Consider the following 19952-nt stretch of genomic DNA (forward strand, 5'->3'; position numbering starts at 1 on the left):
ATGAAGATAAGAACTAATTTATTAACTGCACACACAAAACCTCGCTGTTCATATGAACTAATTTCACATTATAACATCATATTCCACCGAGTTCTCAGACAGCAAAACTGGATTCGATTACACGATATTTTAAGTCCTCAGGCAGGAGCAGGTTACAGACATTAAAAACTAAATCGCTCATTACGAAAATAAAAAAAAACAAAAAAAAATCTATACATTTCTCACGTTAGGTGGGGTGATTTCAAGAGAGACTTAAACTCCCTTTCCAGAAAGCATACAGCAATCCCTGTTATCCTACTGTAACAATCCGGGGCAATACATTTTTTTTTCACACCTGTTAACCATCTCTTGGTTAGGACACAGATATGAGATTAGAACAATACTTATATAAACTTTCTCCTTTTACCCTGAAATACAAGTAAGTCTAAAATGAACATTACACTCTCTCTAAATTACGGGAATAAGAACTTCGGTAATGCAGTACATTCCTGAAATTCGAAATTAAAATTCTCTGATTTCAATGATGCAAATACCTCGGAGTAATTATGCAAGAGGATTTTGACTTAACAATCATTTTTATGATACAGAAGGTCGACAAGAAAAGCATACCAAAGTTTTCGTTTAGCCTAATTCCGAATAAAGGGATAAAGTGTGGGGATGAAAACTGGCTTCCCTCACTTGGTAAAAGTGTTTATAAGCCTCAGAAAAAAAAAAAACAGAAGACTAGAGAGAATTCCTATGGAAACCCCCTACATTAACGTCAACTTCAAGAAAAACATCTCCAAGACGAATGAGGTAGGAACCGTAGGAACCCTGCAGATCTCTCTGAGGGCCAGAGGGGCCATCAAGAGGAACGCGACGAAGATAAAGCATCTTCTCCTGGCTGCTCTCACTCACAGAACTGACTCTCCTAATCCCTGGCCATAAAGTCATCACCAAGCATCTCGACCCATTGACACAATCGTAATCCGATAGTCCCACCATAAACAGACAAACGTGGCTTATGGGGCCATTATATACGCGACCATCTACCTCCGGGGCATCAGTCTCTTTCCATGCCGAGACAATGCAACGACCTCCATTAGATCGAGAGTCAGACGACCGGGCAGGTAAATGTTTCCTATTCACTACGTAAATCAGACACTAACGACCCAAGGTGTGTTTTCCATCTCTGACCTGGGAAGGGGGGGAGTTATATCATTACATTTACCTGTTACACCAGAAGGAGGCCCAGGTCCACCTGATTCAAGGACCTGATTTTTCGCCCCCCTTCTGCTCCTTACCCTCCCCCATTAAGAAGGAATAAATAAAAAAAAGAGGATGAGTCCAAAGGCACGTTTGCCTTTGGCTAATCCCATCAGCTTGTAACCTCCAAGGAAAAGGTCAACCAAAAGCAAAACCACCAGACTGGAGGGGGGGGGGAGGGAGGCAGAAGGAATGGGAAAATGAAGGGGAGTAGAAGGAAAGGTTAAAATTTCGTTTCAGCATATCCTTAGCAAGCTCCTCCATAAACATGAAAAACTACCTCACTTTACTCTCCATTTACAGTCAACTAAAGACGTCTACTGCAGACATTACTTTTTTTGTAAATATTCTCCCACGACACAAAAACTCCTTTAGCCGAAAAATATCCCAGCTTTTAGTTAAAAGGTAACAATGAGCCACTTACATAATGGTAATAATGCAGGTGGAGAAAAAATAAATCTGGTTGGTGTTCATATAATTAGATGCAATTTCCTGAGGTTCAGAAAAGACAATCATGCAATCCAAGTATCTAACTTGGCCATGAAATCATGAGAAAAAATAAATTTGAAAGACCCGCGATAGCTAACACGCATTTCAGTATATTATAGATCTTAAAGTGATTATTAATTTCGTCAATTGCCAAGGAAGCAACAACTCGTCTCTACGTCAAGCAGACGTTTAATGAGATCATTGCAAATTTCGGGATGAAATATGTACTTACGGCATGCAAGAGTAATGAGTACTAATACAAGTACGTTGTCAAACACGAACAATTGAGGAAGAGCAATGAACCCACTGAATATTAAGGGAGTTTATCGTGGGAGAATCTGCAAATTTATTATGAGGAAAAATCCCAATTAATTCCATCTACTCTTTGGAAAATGGAAGCATAGAAATACTGTACAATAAAGAACTAAAAAATATTTTTTTTAACTTACTAAAAGGACAGAATTTTACGGTTCCAAACTGAATAAACTTTAAACAATGAAAATAAAGATCTTAGAAGTGTGCAAAAGGGTAATCTAATCGCATGGACGCGACATTTAAAAAAAAAAAAAAAAAGTTTAAGTTCATTTTCAAGAGCTATTCGACAACGAAAGAGATCCTTGAAAATGCAGTAGTATTTGATTCTTAAAAATTCAAGGATATTCAACAGGAAAGTAGATCCTGAAGACGTCGAAGCATTTACCAGTCAAACTTTTAATTCAAAATTGAATTGCAAGTTCAGGGAACACGGAACTTGATCTCAATCTGAGAGCATACAGTGTTCATAATTTATAGCCATACCTATTAGTTACCAAATAAATCTTCATAAAGAAGGACTGGAAACCGTTAAGCTACGATTCACCTTCATAATACAAAAACAAAGGTTTCAGCTAATTTTAAAATTTAAGGGACTCAAAAAAAGCCACAGATAGTACTGAAAATACGCAAAGAGTAATACAGTTACGGGCTGTGAAACACATGAATGTAACTGATATATCTATGGAAATAATTCGTCATTGCCGATCCCCTCAACTTGAAATACACACACACACACACACACACACAATAAACGCGGGCTCCTACCGTGACGTAGGATACCCCCACGGAACGTGACTAGCAGTTTGTAATGCTGCTTACGAAGTAGGTGAGAAAATCTACCTGATGCCGCCTTCTCATACCTCGGAAGATTCCCACCCCCTCCATAAAACGTTCCTTAAAAGGCTTCACTCACTAAATGGTTACATCTAAAACTAGAAGACTTGATAGGAAAGTATTAACGAAATATTCTCTGAACGTGAGAATAATGATTTTAACGACCCAGAAGACACGTTTAAAGCGCCGAGTTTAGTAACAAAATTGCTGTTCTGGCAGTAATGCGAGATTGCAGGAAGGATAAATTGTGTTAAAAGCATTGAGGGACTTCCTAAGTCTTGAATCATCGGCAGCAAAACATCAAATTTTCCTACAGTCTATTTGCTTCAAGATGGGCTGAAGGCAGAAAAAAAAAAAAAAAATTTTTTCTTTAAATTTAAAGACCAAAATAAAATTACAGTTCGTAAACTACGAAGCAATTGCTTCACTTGTTCTTTAATTTTTTTTTACTTATCGACTCTAGAGTCAATGTACCTCTAACAATAGTTGTTAAGGTGCCAGTTTATAGCATTATATCAGCCATCAATATTGTATTGTTAGTCCTATGATCAGTCACCACCAAAAGGAAGCGTATACTGAAAAATATTCACTTAGGGGCCACGACTGTAATGGGTTTCCTTGATTCTCGTCCAGCATATGTGTAAGGGGTGTATGAGAGAGAGAGAGAGAGAGAGAGAGAGAGAGAGAGAGAGAGAGAGAGAGAGAGAGAGAGAGAGAGAGAGAGTCTGAAGTGTGATATCTACAAGGGCGGCACCTTATATCTTTATCATAACTTAAATTGATCTACTTCCACTGAAAAAATTAACCTGATTCCCAACTTCCCAATAGTGCCAGCTTCCACCCACCGAGATATATCTCCATAAATCACGTTTCCCGGATGAATAATGTCTCAACGGTGGAGATGCAATAAATCCCGTCCATCTTCATAAACTTATCCCAATCGCATATCAATCATAAATCGATGAAGCACGACGAAAAAAACAAAGAAACAAACGAAAGCTTGCGTTGCTTCGCTGACGAGCTGGAACGTTAACAAAAGTTAGAGGGACTCTTACGGATAGGTCTGTGAGAGAGGCAATGTGATACCTTTTATCTTTATCTGAATGACTATTTGCGAGAGAGGGCAACAGCCTAGCCGTCACAATAACAACACTTCTGTAAGCGAGGAAAAATGACACGATATAGAAAACGGAAACAGAATGCGGCAAAACACACAAGTTTCTCCTTCGAAATCAAAAGCCGTTACTTTTACATAATTAACTCGTCGTTGAGAGCTCCCTATAATCGCAATCCATACCTTCAACTTCCTTTACGGATTACACGTCAGAATCCCCTGTAAAACAGAAGCATAATACATGCTTGAAGGTGAACAATGGACGTGGAAGGATTACAATTAATCTCGTAACTCGTGCTCAAATCTTCAAGGTGTAATCATTCTCCAGCGAAGGGCGCCAGTGAGAGGCACGAAAAAGTGTGAGCAATACTTTACGGAGAGAAGTATCAAAACAGGGAATTTCACTTGTGCTTATAAATGTGGCCTATTTGTGAAGAATTACGAAAGGAAATAAGAGGTTTTCGACATCAGAATAATTTCAAGTAAAGAATTCAGTAATATAATAATAATAATAATAATAATAATAATAATAATAATAATAATAATAATAATAATAAAACAAAGATACCGCCACCATCGTCATCGCTACTACAACTACAACTATTATTAACGTTACCATTACCTGTATTTTACCACCCGTCATGCACAAGGACGTACCGAACGGCCAAGCATCTCCAAGCGCAACCCTTTTCCCTCTCCTTAAGCATGAAGTCAAGAAGAAGAAAACTGCTGGAAATCGAAGGTGCAGAAAGAATGTCGAGATGTAATTTTACGCCTGTCTGACACCATTAAGAGGAAGGAAGGAAGGGGCCCTGCGCTGCGCGGGATAACCTTACACCAGGAGATTCGAGTAGGAGGAGGAGGAGGAGGAGGAGGAGGAGGAGGAGGAGGAGGAGAGGAGGAGGAGGAGGAGGAGGAGGAGGAGGAGGAGGAGGAGGAGGAGGAGGAGGAGGAGGAGGACAACTGACGTACGCAAAGGTGAGATGAGAGGGGGGGAAAAAATGATGATTTATAAGCGAAGTACAAAATCAATAAAATTATTGAAAATAATTAAAAAGAAATAAAAATAAAAATGCAGAAGTAAATAAAAAAATATGGAGTAAAATTAAATAAACCAAATAAATAAAAATAAATACAAATAAATTGTGCAGACAGTGAGAGACAAATAAAAATATTCTGACATGAGATGCTGTGATAACGAGGGAAACAAATGAAAATACTACATAAGAAATATGCAAGAATACAAGGAAAAGACAAACCGGAGTACATGACATTTACAAATAAAGAAGTCTCTCATATATAGCGCCCAATAAATTGCAAAAGTTAAGTAACTGGGAAAGGAAGGGTGGGGGGAGGTAAGAAAAACGGTATTAAAAAAAACCTCAAAACTCGCTTACTGTGAGGTTTACTAAAACTGAAGACATGCTGTATATACTTAACTGCTATATTATTGTGTGTAATGCCACTTTCTGACAATCACTTCTTAATGAAAAGTACATTGTGGATAGAAACTCAGAGTTCTGAAATTGAAAAAATGTGTCTTTTCACTTTTCACGTCACTCTTTATGTTCTGAGCAAATCCATAAGTACGCATGTGTAAGAATGATCTAAACTACGGAAACAAAGTTCTAACGAAATGCCTGGAAAAAACTGGGTAAAGCTTCAGTGAGAGAAAAAAAAAAAGAAGTAAAGAATGCGCCGAAGTTTCTTCGGCGCAATCGAGTTTTCTGTACAGCCGCTACAGCGTATAATCAAGGCCATCAAAAACATATCTTTCTTTCGGTGGTCTCGGTATAATGCTGTATGAGCCGCGGCCCGTGAAACTTTATCACGGCCCGGTGGTGGCCTATCCTATATCGTTGCCAGAAGCACGAATATGGCTAACAATAACCTTAAATAAAATGAAAACTACTGAGGCTAGATGGCTGCAATTTGACATGTTTAATGATTGGAGGGTGGATGATCAACCTACCAATTTGCAGCCCTCTAGCCTCAGCAGTTTTTAAGATCTGAGGGCGAACAGAAAAAAGAGCGGACAGAATAAAGTGCGGACGGACAAACAAAGTCGGCACAATAGTTTTCTTTTACAGAAAACTAAAAAGAGCAAACTGCTGAAATACAAAAGTGCCAGTAGCAAAGGATATGTTACTGTTGCGTAAGGTAGTCGCATTCTTTAGCACCGCTAAGTTACAAATAAAGGACAAGAAATTAATTTCAAATATTAAGCTATGAGGAGGGACCGGCCAATACTCGCATAAACACGAAAATGTGAAGCAAACCCAATGTCTAAGAGACTGCTGGGTAAATTCTCATTCCAATAACATGATAGGGCACAATTTTCTTTCAAAATCAACAAGTGCTTGGATGACCACGTTCAATTTTTCTACCAAACGTAAAGCGAATGGATTTCCTTTCTTTTTTCAACTTTCTGTTTGAATACCGCCACCACCACCAACAACAACAATAATAAAAAGATAATTTAGAGGACAACCGTATCAATTGGAAATGTCCTTCAAAAATCCCTCTCACTCAGTGGAAGCCCTGAGGAACATTAATCCTTGGTGGCAGATGGCTAGAATGATGCCCAGTCGGATGAGGTTAATTAATTAGTTTAAACGCCCAAGTTTCGCCAGTTACCTTTTTGTCTCCCAGAGAGAGAGAGAGAGAGAGAGAGAGAGAGAGAGAGAGAGAGAGAGAGAGAGAGAGAGGTGAACTCGTCAATGGCCCAAGACACTTCCACTCAAGAGAAATTTTGGTTACAAATTGCGAGAATAAAATTAAAACATTGATTTTATAAACAAAAATGAAATTTTCTATTTAAATAATATCTAAGAAACATCAAAATTGCACCAATTTATCTGGAAGTCTGCTACGCAAATTCATGGCTTTTAAATTACTGCATAAGTATATAAGCTCATAATAATCATAAAATACAGAGCCAAAAACACTGGGACAACATAAAACAGCGGTTCCTTATATAACTAAAACAATTTCATTCACGGCATCCAGTTTCCTCCGGACGGGATTCCGGTAAACTCCAAAGAGCAAATTATGATAATCAAATTCAACATAAAATCATCAGGTTTGATTTATGTCCAAATCTGGGACATTTATCAAGAGTCTGAAAGCACGCTGACAGTTCAAAGCGACTTGCAGATTTTAATAAAAGATCAAATAGTCTCCACTTGTAAATTTCAAATTTTACAGCACGTATACACCTCTCTCTCTCTCTCTCTCTCTCTCTCTCTCTCTCTCTCTCTCTCTATATATATATATATATATATATATATATATATATATATATATATATATATATATATACACACACACACACACACACATATATATATATATATATATATATATATATATATATATATATATATATATATATATATTACTGTACGTGTGTGCGCGCGTGTAAAACGACGAAAAATTCTAAATGCTACAAAGGGACAAATGGGAAAACGAAAGTTATTAAACCACGGGATGCTCAGATTAAAGAATGTAGAAAATATTGAACACAAATAAATGATCCGTAAGAAAAAAAACGAGTGGTCTCAAAGAACTCATTCTCTGCGTACGAAAAGCGCAAAGTTCACAGATTCTGCAGACCTAACCATTTCTCTCTTAAAGTATATATTCCATTTTTCAATGAATTCTTAACCTTGTTTCTCAAACCTCCTAACCATCCTCTCCCCTGCGCACAACATCAAGACGTAGCAAAACTGAGAGTGAATGAATAAATGGGTCCCAAGCACTCATTTCTTTTCGCAAATGAATATGATGCCCACGCAGCCTCTGCAGCCCCGGGCACTTTTAGGGTCTGTCAGAAAGGAGAGCGGTTCGGGGAACTGGTTGCAGGTAAGTTGGTGGCTATTGTTATTCTAAAGGTTTGCCTCCTGTAATTACCGTGATTGCTAACCGTTGCACCAACAGATAGGGAATCTAGCCCATGCCTAAGGGCGCTCTTCACCTTCAAAATCTCTAGATTTGATGGAAAATTTGATAACTGAACGAAATTACCACATGAATTTGAAAGTGCACCACGGTCCCTAAAAAAAAAAAAAAAAAAAAAAAAAAACAATAATAATCATAATAACCAAGCGGCATAATTCCACAATAATAATTATAATAACCAAGAGGCATAATTCCACAGAGAGCCCACAAAGTTTGTAAACTAACATTCCACAGTGGTAATAATGACTGAAATTAAAGATGATTCTGGTTTTGATGAATCGACAAAAAGAGGTCGCAGTAAGATAATAATCAGCGCTGGTCTTAGCATAAATCAGTACTACTTCATCAAAATACCAGAATGAGTGCGTGTGTGTGTGTGTGTGTGTGTGTGTGTGTGTGTGTGAGTGTGTGTGTGTGTGTGTGTGTGAGAGAGAGAGAGAGAGAGAGCGATGGAATGATGCTATCTAGATGGAAGCTACACCTTTTGGGTTATTTAAGATTTCACTCCGTATTAGCGCAGAAGTAAGAGTACTTATTACAGGTATATTCTGTGAACGTCAGTTGAAAATGAAATCTAATTTAACCTCACAATAAATAAAATGCAATATAAGCTTAACAATCAATGTGTAAACCGAAACCTCCTTCAGTTATATGAGGAAAGCACATAATCGAGTTCAAGGGAACTCTTGCTTACCTCAGACATCGAGCAGTCAACTATACTTGTATGTCTACCTTACATACTTTGTGTGCTTTTCATACTTCCAAACTCTATTAAAGAAGAAGAAGAAGAAGAAGAAGAAGAAGAAGAAGAAGAAGAAGAAGAAGAAGAAGAAGAGAAGAAGTGAGCAAGTTGCAGTCACTTGTTGCCACAATACAATATAATGAGACCTCACAATCCTACCATTATTCCAAATCAAGTCAGGCAGGGGGCTCAGTCGCCAGAGTTGCACTGGGACTTCCAGCTTGCTATTTAGAGTCGTTCCGTCTTGTTTTGAATGTTTTGACTTCAGGAAATGCAGAAGCATGTGTTGGTGTCCCGTGGGGTGATTGTCTATTTGCATTCTTTTGCAATCAACTAGGCAATGACAATAAAAACTACAGTATATAAATAATATTCATGGTACATTTTTTCTGTATAACTTATACAATAAAGAAGAAAAGATAATGAAAAAATTAGCTTTGATCTGATATAATTAATTATGTCGTGCTATTCACTTATTATGGACTAACTTATTTATGAAACAAAACTCATCTTCTGTCAAAACTTCTTTCTACACACGAAAGTTATATTTGCAAAAGATACTGCTATTAAAAAAATTTACTTACATTTAACAAGAACAAATACCATTCAACAAAACACACTTTTACACATATGTAATATATATATATATATGTATATATATATATATATATATATATATATATACATATATACATACATACATACATATGTATACATATCACATCATACATTACATACAGTACATAATATATATATATATATATATATATATATATATATATATATATATATATATATATATATATATATATATATATTTGCATGCACATGTGTAATTTATCCAACTTCTGTTTCTGCGAAAAGTATCAAGACAGCTTGAGAAGCAGAAAAAACTGAGTGGAGGAGGAGGAGGAAGAGGAAGAAGAAAATACAAGAACCTATGGAGTGGACACCTGCGCCAAACTTAGCCACCTTGCTGCATTTACAAGAAAATGATTAAGATTTTTCTTATGCAATCATACGCAAAATTTTGTATCCGTATTGTTGGCCCAATTTTGGCCCTGGGTCACTGTTTGAACAAACTTGCACCCACATTACATAATGACTGCAATTTCATTTGGAAATCTCTAACTTTCATTTTTTTTTCTAGGATTTTTAAAAGTTTTTTTCGTGTACAATCTTAAGTAAAACTGCATTCCTAACGTAGACCCACCTTATCCCTTAACTCTGAATCTACTCTGGATAAGAAAGCGAAACTTTCGTTAAATTTCTGTCATTTCTTTTTCAGTATTTCTAAAAACTACTTTTAAAGGAAACACATTTGAACACACCTGAATTAACTTTACTTAAGTTAGTTCCGTGACACTTTTGCTTGAAACTGACCCCAAGATTCTGGGGAGGAACATGGAAATGTGAAAAGTTTATGCCAGGCACACATAAAAATGGATGATGGACAAACTTCGATTAGAAAAGCTCTCCGGCCACCAGTGCAGGAGAGGCAAAAATTTGAAGTATACAACTACAATAAAGCAACATTTCAGAGCTTATACATTAAATTTTGAGGTTCACGATGTTTTCTGCGTCTGTTTAAAAAGTTACAACACACTGATCTATTCCACGGATCAAAGATAGATTAGGAAAAACACAAATGACCAAATTTCGACTAAGACGCCATTAATTTCATCTTCGGGATACAAAGCCGACAATAACGAATCGAAAAAAACTTTGATTTAAAAATGAAAAGGTCAAACTAATTTCTACACAAAGAAAACGTCCCGAAAAAACGATCATCACCTTCTAATTAACCGGAGTCGCAGAGAACTTTTCGGGAAAAAATTGTCACAGCTTCGGCAGATCTGCAGCGCTAACGAAGCAATCCATTAACCCTTAAGAATGTACGTGGGAATATCAGTGTTTATTTACGACTTAATACCTATATTAAGAACCTCGTAGTAACGTTAATTAAGAAGAACAATGGAGAAAGGAGAAAAAAGTTACGAGGTTTCGGTCTCTCCTCATTAGGAAAATTAGCCCAAGTTTGTCTTCGAATCACATGAGAATCCAGTGCCATTAATAAACATGACTTTAAAACCATATGACTTTCCGCAATGGCCTCAGAAAGTCATTGCTTAAAATCTCCTCCAGATGAAAGGAGTTTTTCGTTACCGAAGGCGTCGATGCATGAACGCCCTTAATGGGGTTTTGGCAGTGTAACCTGTTAAACTACACGGCAGATAAAGGTTATTTGTATCCGTCAGTGTTGTGATAGGGTGGGACTTTGTGTCTGATGTGACAAGGGAAGTTTATTTTTAGACTGGTGCCAGAAAAGTTTACTTTTATCTTAGAATAAAAAAAAAACACACAAAAATAGAACTGGTGACACTGGACGAACTTATAATTGCGTAAAACGTATAAAAACTGGAAGAATGCACAATTAAACCAATTATATTCATACCTAAGTCATCATCCAGGAAAAATGTAGAAATGTTGGCCGTAACATATGATCATTTTCTATATTCAGGCCGATGTTTATTTCATAAGTTGAAATTTTTGAAAACTTAAGTGAAATTATTCGTTATTTCAGGATAGGTTGGTTCCTGATACATAAGATATAATATAAAATTCACTTCCCAAATAAAAATTAGTGTTGGTTATTTCTAAAGAAATGGCGTCATTACAACAACCGGGAGATGACGCCACCCAACCAAAAAAAAAAGGAAAAAAAGGCTGAAGCGAGGAAACTCAGCCGAAGAAGACCCTGCTCCTCGGGAGAATCTGAAAGAAGAAGAAGAAGAAGAAGAAGAAGAAGAAGAAGAAGAAGAAGAAAAAGAAGAGGAGTACCGACCCACCAACCGAAGCGTAACAGCAGACCTGCTAACAACCTTGACCGGCCATCACCCTCTGAAGAGACGCCAGCAAAGACTACGTCATTACGTTACGCGGATTCAAGTACATGGTAAAGGGCGCCCTCTTTGGGGAAGTCCTCACACTTGGAAAAAAAAAACTCAAACTCCTCTGATAAAATACTTCACCAAAGAGTACGAAATATTGTTACTATGAAAAATTCTTGGGGCATGATTTTTGGGAGGATAAAAACTAAAAGTCGACATAATCTGTGAATCCCACAGCTAAACAGCACAACCAGCTCTCTTATCTAGTAATGAAGTATTCTGAAAATGCAATTTTCATAATTAATTTTCATATAAAATACCAATTTTCCATCAAGGTTGGTGTGATTTTAATTTCTGGCTAAAAATTTTCTCACACAAACACAACACAGAGAGAGAGAGAGAGAGAGAGAGAGAGAGAGAGAGAGAGAGGCGTCTACCGTTCATTTATAATGGATGAGACGTGGGCCAATTTTCACTGCTCTCCCTTTTCAACCACAGACCTCGCAAAAAGCTACTCGCTCATCATGTGTAATCCATTTTAAAGGCTGCAGTGCCACTGAAAAGCCTCAGTATCAATTACTTTTTTTACCCTGTTAATCAGTTCAGGCTGTTTTTTTTTTTACTGTTTTTATATGTGCACAATGCTAGTCCAAGAAATCATAAAAAAAATAATATGGGTAAATATTATTTAAGTAATTTCATTCTGTCTTTGGAAAGAAGTGATACATGTAAAGAAGTTCACACCTACAAAAGAAAAATAAAAAAAATACATACATACAGTATACTGTACATACATACAACATACTATACATATGCGTGGTTGTCCAAGTTTGCGCATATGAACACTTACGAAAAAAAAGAAATAGAAAAATAACAACGAAACAGATTTCAGTTTGCCTGAATTCCGGTCAAAACCAAAATAGCTTGTGGGTCTAGAATGAGCTGTGGCACATCTGAGGAACAGAAGGGATGGGTAATAAAACATGAGAGAGAGAGAGAGAGAGAGAGAGAGAGAGAGAGAGAGAGAGAGCATCGTCCCGGTTTTTCTGTGGTGTTCCGAGGACGGCGGCGATGCCCAATTCTGTCCAATACCACAACCTTTCAAAAATCTCTCTCTCTCTCTCTCTCTCTCTCCCCCTATCCGCCCTGCCTCCAGGAGTATGAATACCCACTTCTTCCCGCAACTGCCCAGGTCATAGCTGTGGCTGCTCCAGGGCTGTAAAGCCCCAAACCAAGAGACTTTTTTGGTAAAAAGTTACGAATGATAACAATCTCGGTTAAGAAAACTCTCTCTCTCTCTCTCTCTCTCTCTCTCTCTCTCTCTCTCTCTCTCTCTCTCTCTCTCTCTCTCAAAAGCATTGGTAAACTAGTCATTTTCACATGGAACATTCAATACATTCTGATGTAAATTATAAAAACTCTACGATCATCTCTCTCTCTCTCTCTCGACGAGGTAATGCCCACATGCCGTGGTGGAACCAATGTACAAAAAATGCTCTCTCTCTCTCTCTCTCTCTCTCTCTCTCTGTATTATGCAAGAAAATACAAAGTTGATGACAAACTCCAGTACTGCAGTATCATATATCCTGTGTAAAATGCAGTGGTGGAACAACGTACAAAAAAATGTTTCTCTCTCTCTCTCTCTCTCTCTCTATTATGGAAGATGATACAAAGCTGATAACAAACTCGAGTACTGCAGTACCATACATCCTACGTAAAAGCTATAAAATTAAAATTATAAAAACCAAATACACTTTAGATAATCTGCCCTTCTAACCTCTACAGAATATGCCATACAAGATACACTGGCGGGCGAGAACATAGATTTGAGAATTCGCAAAGGGTGTAGGAGTTCGTAATATGTGGGCCTGGAGTTTGAAGGGAATTTTTATTAAGGCGAGGCTCAATAGTCAGCGGGCTTAAAAGGAATGGACGCCATTTCTGTAACAAGGGGATAGAAAAATGGATCTTTTCAAACTCAATGTTCGGTGAGAGTAGAGATGCTGGGAACAATCAAAGAAATGCTAAATAGAAGCTTTTCGTAACAAGTAAGAATTCAGTGCGGTACAAAATGATAGGTATAAACAGTTCTGAATCAAAACGAAATTTGCCTGGCAGTATAACTGTGTAAAATCTTCACAAAGCACACTACAAATTCATAAGTATACATGTGATACAGTTTACTGTATGTGTACAACACAAACACACATACATAATATATATATATATATATATATATATATATATATATATATATATATATATATATATATATATATATATATATATATATATACATTCTAGAACTGTAAGCGAAAACTTATGCATTATTCATATCATAACTAGATACGATCTCCAGCGCCAGCTTAAAAATTGTAGCGGTAATTTCCTTCACAGCAGCGTCTCTACGATCAGCTTAATTGCTGGGGAGTCAAACAATATCTTGACAAGAGGATCGAACAAAAGATACGATCTCTAAAACCGCAAATGAACATAAAGCAAGTTATAGCTATAAGCTAAAACAACAGGCGGATGTTGGTTAAATTAAGAAGAAATCACTTCTTTACGCGAGAGGCCGTAATTCATTTTTTGGTAGAATTAAATCTGATTACATATATGAAGCATTATTTGCAAGCAGGATCTTGTGTGTGAGCGTGCATGTGTTTGTCTGAGAGAGAGAGAGAGAGAGAGAGAGAGAGAGAGAGAGAGAGAGAGAGAGAGAGAGAGAAGAGAGAGACTTTTGTCGTGGGTTTTTGGATTTAAAAATCAAAGGCCGCTCATCTTAAAACACGTGATTTGTCACTAAAAATATAAGCTGGTGATATTCTTCATCCGGCAACAAAAATAAATACTCAAGAGGTCAATGACATTTCGGAGTGAAGAAATAAAAAAGAAGAAAATTACCCGTTGTTCTATTCATGACCCTACCAAGAGTAAATCCTATTTAAACACAAGTAGCAAAGTTTTCCCATCCGGTGTCATACTTGTAGCATTTTTTTCCCCTAGTGCCACCAGCAATAGAGACTTACCTGTTCTGGTTTGAGACCCGGAGGAACCCAGGTGTACTCTTCGAGAGCACACCCAGAGTCGTCGTCACTCTGGCTGTGCCTCTGAGGGTCGGTGATCAGTCCCCCGACGCCTCCGAACACCCCGCCGATGCTCACGCCGGGCTTTTTAGTCGGGGTGTCCTGCGAGGAGGGCGGAGGCTGGTGGTGGGGCTGATTGTGGGCGTGAGGCAGTTCGGTAAGGGCGGCCGCTGGGTTGGCCATCTCCCCTCCACAGTGCTCCTCCCGAGGGCATTTGCAGTTACGACACACTTTTCTGTAACCAAAGACAAATTGAGATATTAGTTGAATCGCATTTTGAAAAATACAAATATTTATTGATAACATGTAAAACACACTACTCACTCGATCACAGACACATTACACACATACATACATACATACATACATGTACAGTATATATATATATATATATATATATATATATATATATATATATATATATATATATATATATATAAAATATATATATATATATATATATATATATATATATATATATATATATAAATAATATAAAAACTCCATTAGATACATACATACATACTAATGCACAGAACAATATATATATATATATATATATATATATATATATATATATACATATACATACATACATACATATATATATACACATGTGTATATATTGATATATATGTGTAAATGGATTTACATATTTTCTTTAAATTTCACAAGCAAAACAAGGGAGCTGTTTCATATATTTCAGTGATAATTCTATCTCTGAGAGAGAGAGAGAGAGAGAGAGAGAGAGAGAGAGAGAGAGAGAGAGAGAGAGAGTTTCACGTGCAGTATCAAATAAAGTATTTTCCTCGTAACAAAACAGAATGTACTGCATCCAGCAACATGATCAATTCTACCCTTTAATATGATAATTGCTTCATTACCCTGAACAGCAATAATAAACAGGAAATTTGGGAGAACGTGGCTGGTGTGTCGATGGGTAACCAAAGAGTAAGTTCAACGACCGAAATTAGTGTAACAGAATTTCCGGCGAGGCGGTTGTAGCTGAAATAACGAATTCACAAGTCAGCAGTCATAGTTCATGGGTGATTCCATAATATGGTTGGGTTAAATGACAGCCACTGCATTTCCTATTAATTTACGCATTCACTTTACTAATTCTCTCTCTCTCTCTCTCTCTCTCTCTCTCTCTCTCTCTCTCTCTCTCTCTCTCTCGGAATGCAGTTGCAACCATGCACCTAATTCACAGCTTTGTTTTACACTGATACGATGGGAATAAATGGACAGAGCGTGTAGCATGTTATTAAAAAGTATTAAATTAGGGTAATACAAATAATAAACATACTAAACTCTTATCTTTAAGTCTCAGCCAAATTAAAGTAAAAAACGAAAAATTATTGTTGAGAATGAAATCAAGCTCGGTGACATGTTATTTGTTTGCTTCACTTGTTGGAATGACAATTGCTAACAGGGCTTAGACCGTTTACATTTTCATCATTATGTAAATGGAACCTTGGGAGACGAGAAGCAATTTTCTTTGCAGTACAGAATGACACTGATAGAATAATAGCATTAAAATTCTGTATTTCAGTAAAAATTTCTAATATGTTCGATGCATCACACAACAAAGATTGTGCCATCCCCCCTCAGTAAACTATATGGTCGCTTTGATGTTAGACAAGAAAAACTAATTGCTGTAACAAATCTGTTAACAAAAACTGATTTAGTCTGAGAACTTCCAGTAATAAAGGAAGCAGGAGAACTTTTCCAGCAAAAACTGGTATTTTTCAAGTATAGTAGACAAACTCAATGCATTCACCGTCATTAGGAAAGCACAGACTTCAATAATTCACTGCAATATTGTACTTGATATCGTATTTATTCAATTTGGACTCGCCTTCCCCTTCCTAAATAACAATGTACGGGGCAATTTAAAAAAAAAAAAGTAACGGATTTTGAAAAACGGCACAGCTGAGCAAGTGAAATGCACTTTTATTAATAACGTATATTTTCAGTACCGTGGAATACTGATGGATATTCACAGGCTCCCATTACGAACATAAAATAAATATTAAAGTAATTTTCCCCAATACTAAATAACCGAGCTCTCACGCGACCCACGCGATTTCTTCCCCCCTTCAATACTTATCACAAACATTCATTTCCCTGGTCACATCCTGGCTGTAATTTCATCCAGTAAAGAACCAATTTGACAAAATTTAACGATTTCCTTCACTTTTTATATTCACCGGTAACAGAGACGAAGGGACGAAAGGCAAGATTCGACCTGGGGTCGTGACCTCACGGGTACAGGACAACGACTATTACTGCCGGCGGTTTGAGAAGGTTGACCCCTCTGCAGCCCATTAGTTAAAGGGGGAGTGACACCCATTACTTCTGTAACCCCATTTGCGTCCTATACCCTTCCTCTCCTATTCATAACCTCAGCTCCTTCGGCAACCCATCCTGCGGGTTCGTAATATCCCGTGATAGCAGCCTGATATTAAGATTGTTCTCACGCAAAAATTAGCCTCCAAATAACAAAGTAAAAGCAGGATGCAACTGTCGAAATCCTACATGAATTTCTTGTTCTCCTTCAATGCTTGGAAAAAGTGGGAGAGGGAGGGGTGAAAAAGAAAGGATATATAAGTATCAGACAACTGCTATGACTATCATTAGCACAAATTTGCTCGTGTGAAGGCACTAATCAGTTCACCAAACATTTAAAGCGGAACTTCTCGCAACGAAAAAACGCAATTCAAATGAAAGACGTGGAAAGGGAACGAAGAGGCTAGGAGGAGGGGGAGAGGCACCCTCCCTTCTTTCTCACGTGTCATTCGCCTGCAGTTCACAGTTTTCAAAACAGAATGATAGGGAACACAGTCAGTTTGACAATTAAGCAGAAGTTAAGACGGGAGGGACAATGGGAACGTAATGACAAGTCTTAATGCTCCTACCTGCGGTTGAATCAATGAAACAAGAATAATTTTCCAGAGCATAGTCAAGTTGATGCAACCAAACTACCTACCCAAAAATTACAATGAGACAACCATTAAAAATCAGAGGTTTATGTGAATTACCTTCCACCTTTCCCCAACATTTACCTCGAAAACGAATTATAAGGAAAAATAAAAAAGAAACCCTTCTGGAATTCTCGCGATGGAAATCATGTAGTTCATATTACAACGTGTAATTTTTAAAGAACAGTTATGCAAATAAATTTTAATGATAGACAAATCATCATATAAAAGACGTAAAGTAAGTATCTTTTATTTAATATACCTCAAGCAAAAAGGTGCATATATACATATATATATATATATATATATATATATATATATATATATATATATATATATATATATATCCACAGTATATATTATACACATACATATATATATATATATATATATATATATATATATATATATATATATATATATATATGTACTGTATATATAATTATCCAGCCACAAGTAACACCATATCGAGTTACCAAACCTTTGGAATAACTTACACTAGTGAATTATAAATGATAGTTGCATCTGTCCAAACCAGGATTCGAAACTGGGCCTTTGGTTTAGATACTGTGATAGACAGTTGGCTTGACCATTCGGCTGCTCAAGCCAGTTGCAGTTATCAATTATAATTCCAAACTTTCCAGTGATTCGTCTTCCCGTTATTTAAGGCCTTCTGAGTTTGTGGCATAAACATACGCTTGCTAGAATATGTAAGCTTATGGGTGCCTGAGCGTACCTCATTGCTCAGTTATTTATCTATCCAAGGCAGGAACTGAATACTACGGCATCAGTTACACAAGTCGAGCCATTGCCCTTATATGCCTTGGGTATTCAGACAAAATTCCCATTAAACAACACTCGCCCCGGGCAAGCTACACAAAATAGGCCCAAGGTAGCATTCATCCATTCGCCCTGTAGCAAGCCTGGCTGGAAAAGTATTCTTCCCATTCTTTGCCTAACGCTAATCCCTGAAGGCAGCCTTCCCAGCCGCTGTAATAAGTCTGGATATATGATTCACACCAGAGGGAATGACAGGCGGTAAGGATAAGGCAGAGAGAGAGAGAGAGAGAGAGAGAGAGAGAGAGAGAGAGAGAGAGAGAGAGAGAGAGAGAGAGAGATTCTGGATATTGAAGTCTCAAAGCGCTCTCTTATACAAAGGAAAATATGAGATGTTTATTTACATATTTATTTATATGTGTATGCATGTGTAAAGGTGTGCCATATTTAAAGTCACAGTTAATATAAGCACAACTATACAGAGAGAGAGAGAGAGAGAGAGAGAGAGAGAGAGAGAGAGAGAGTGCTCTGGAAACTGCAGTCTTAAAGCGCTATCATATACTAAGGAAAATATGATATGTTTATTTGCATATTTACATGTGTGTGTATGTGTAAAGGTATGCCATATTTAAAGTCACAATTAATATAAGCACAACTATATTGAGAGAGATGAATTACCGATCGTAATCGGATGGACATAGGCGCCTGATTCGAAAGACGGCCATAGTTATTCACATAACTTGCCGCAGCGTCATCTGTATACACACCTGCCAACAGGATTAAGTGTCTTTTCTTCTTTGCTGGGGAAAGGACGAGATTTACTATTTGTTATGCGACTGCAGCAGATGTTTGGAATTTCTCACACTTTCGTAATTTAAACCATTACTGCAGGATAAGTGAAATTGTATGACTTCATTCCCAATGAATTACAGAGAAGTTTAAATTTGTGAGTCAGTTGCCTTATATTCGCTTACATATATTTTTTTCCAAAGTCATGGCGTTCCTTTTATACTTGCAAGATTATGAAACGGTTAAAAATAGAGCGTTTAAATATTTCTCCTATTGCTTATATGTGCGAAATTACGAAGCGGTAGAAATAAAATAAGTTTAAATATTTCTCATTTTGCTCATAATTAATAATTTAGGAAAACCTAAGATAACATCAACAGTCATATTTCACACGAAATTATCTAAAGAAAACATCTAAAAATGAAACAGTTCTCATATGAGAAAACCGTTAGGCATCAGCATCATAAATTCTCAGACAAGATAACTATCTAATGACAGTCGAAATCTCCTTGATATACGCCGTGCTTTTTCACTGTCTATAACTTCAACTACAGCTCTCTCTCCATCTCAGCCAACTTACTTTCATTATTGATATAAAATAGTTAATGCTTACAAAACACACACACACACACACACACACACACATATTCACTCTCTTACTTGTGTTCCTCTAAAAACAATCGAAGACCACGAGAACACTCACACAACGCATTGTCAAAAACTTCTGAT

The 19952-nt window shown here is 37.0% G+C and overlaps 1 protein-coding gene across 4 annotated transcripts in view; it reads right to left on the reverse strand.

Moving 5' to 3' along the window:
- Window positions 1-19952, reverse strand: part of LOC136847778 (prickle planar cell polarity protein 3-like) — a 432056-nt gene that overhangs the window by 102957 nt on the left and 309147 nt on the right. For all 4 annotated transcript variants that reach the window (XM_067119687.1, XM_067119691.1, XM_067119690.1 and 1 more), the window contains one exon: window positions 14620-14911. In XM_067119687.1, coding sequence (XP_066975788.1) covers window positions 14620-14911 — 292 coding nt within the window. The remainder of the gene's footprint in view (window positions 1-14619; window positions 14912-19952) is intronic.

This window comes from Macrobrachium rosenbergii, chromosome 17, assembly GCF_040412425.1.
Source record: "Macrobrachium rosenbergii isolate ZJJX-2024 chromosome 17, ASM4041242v1, whole genome shotgun sequence".
NCBI lineage: Eukaryota > Metazoa > Arthropoda > Malacostraca > Decapoda > Palaemonidae > Macrobrachium > Macrobrachium rosenbergii.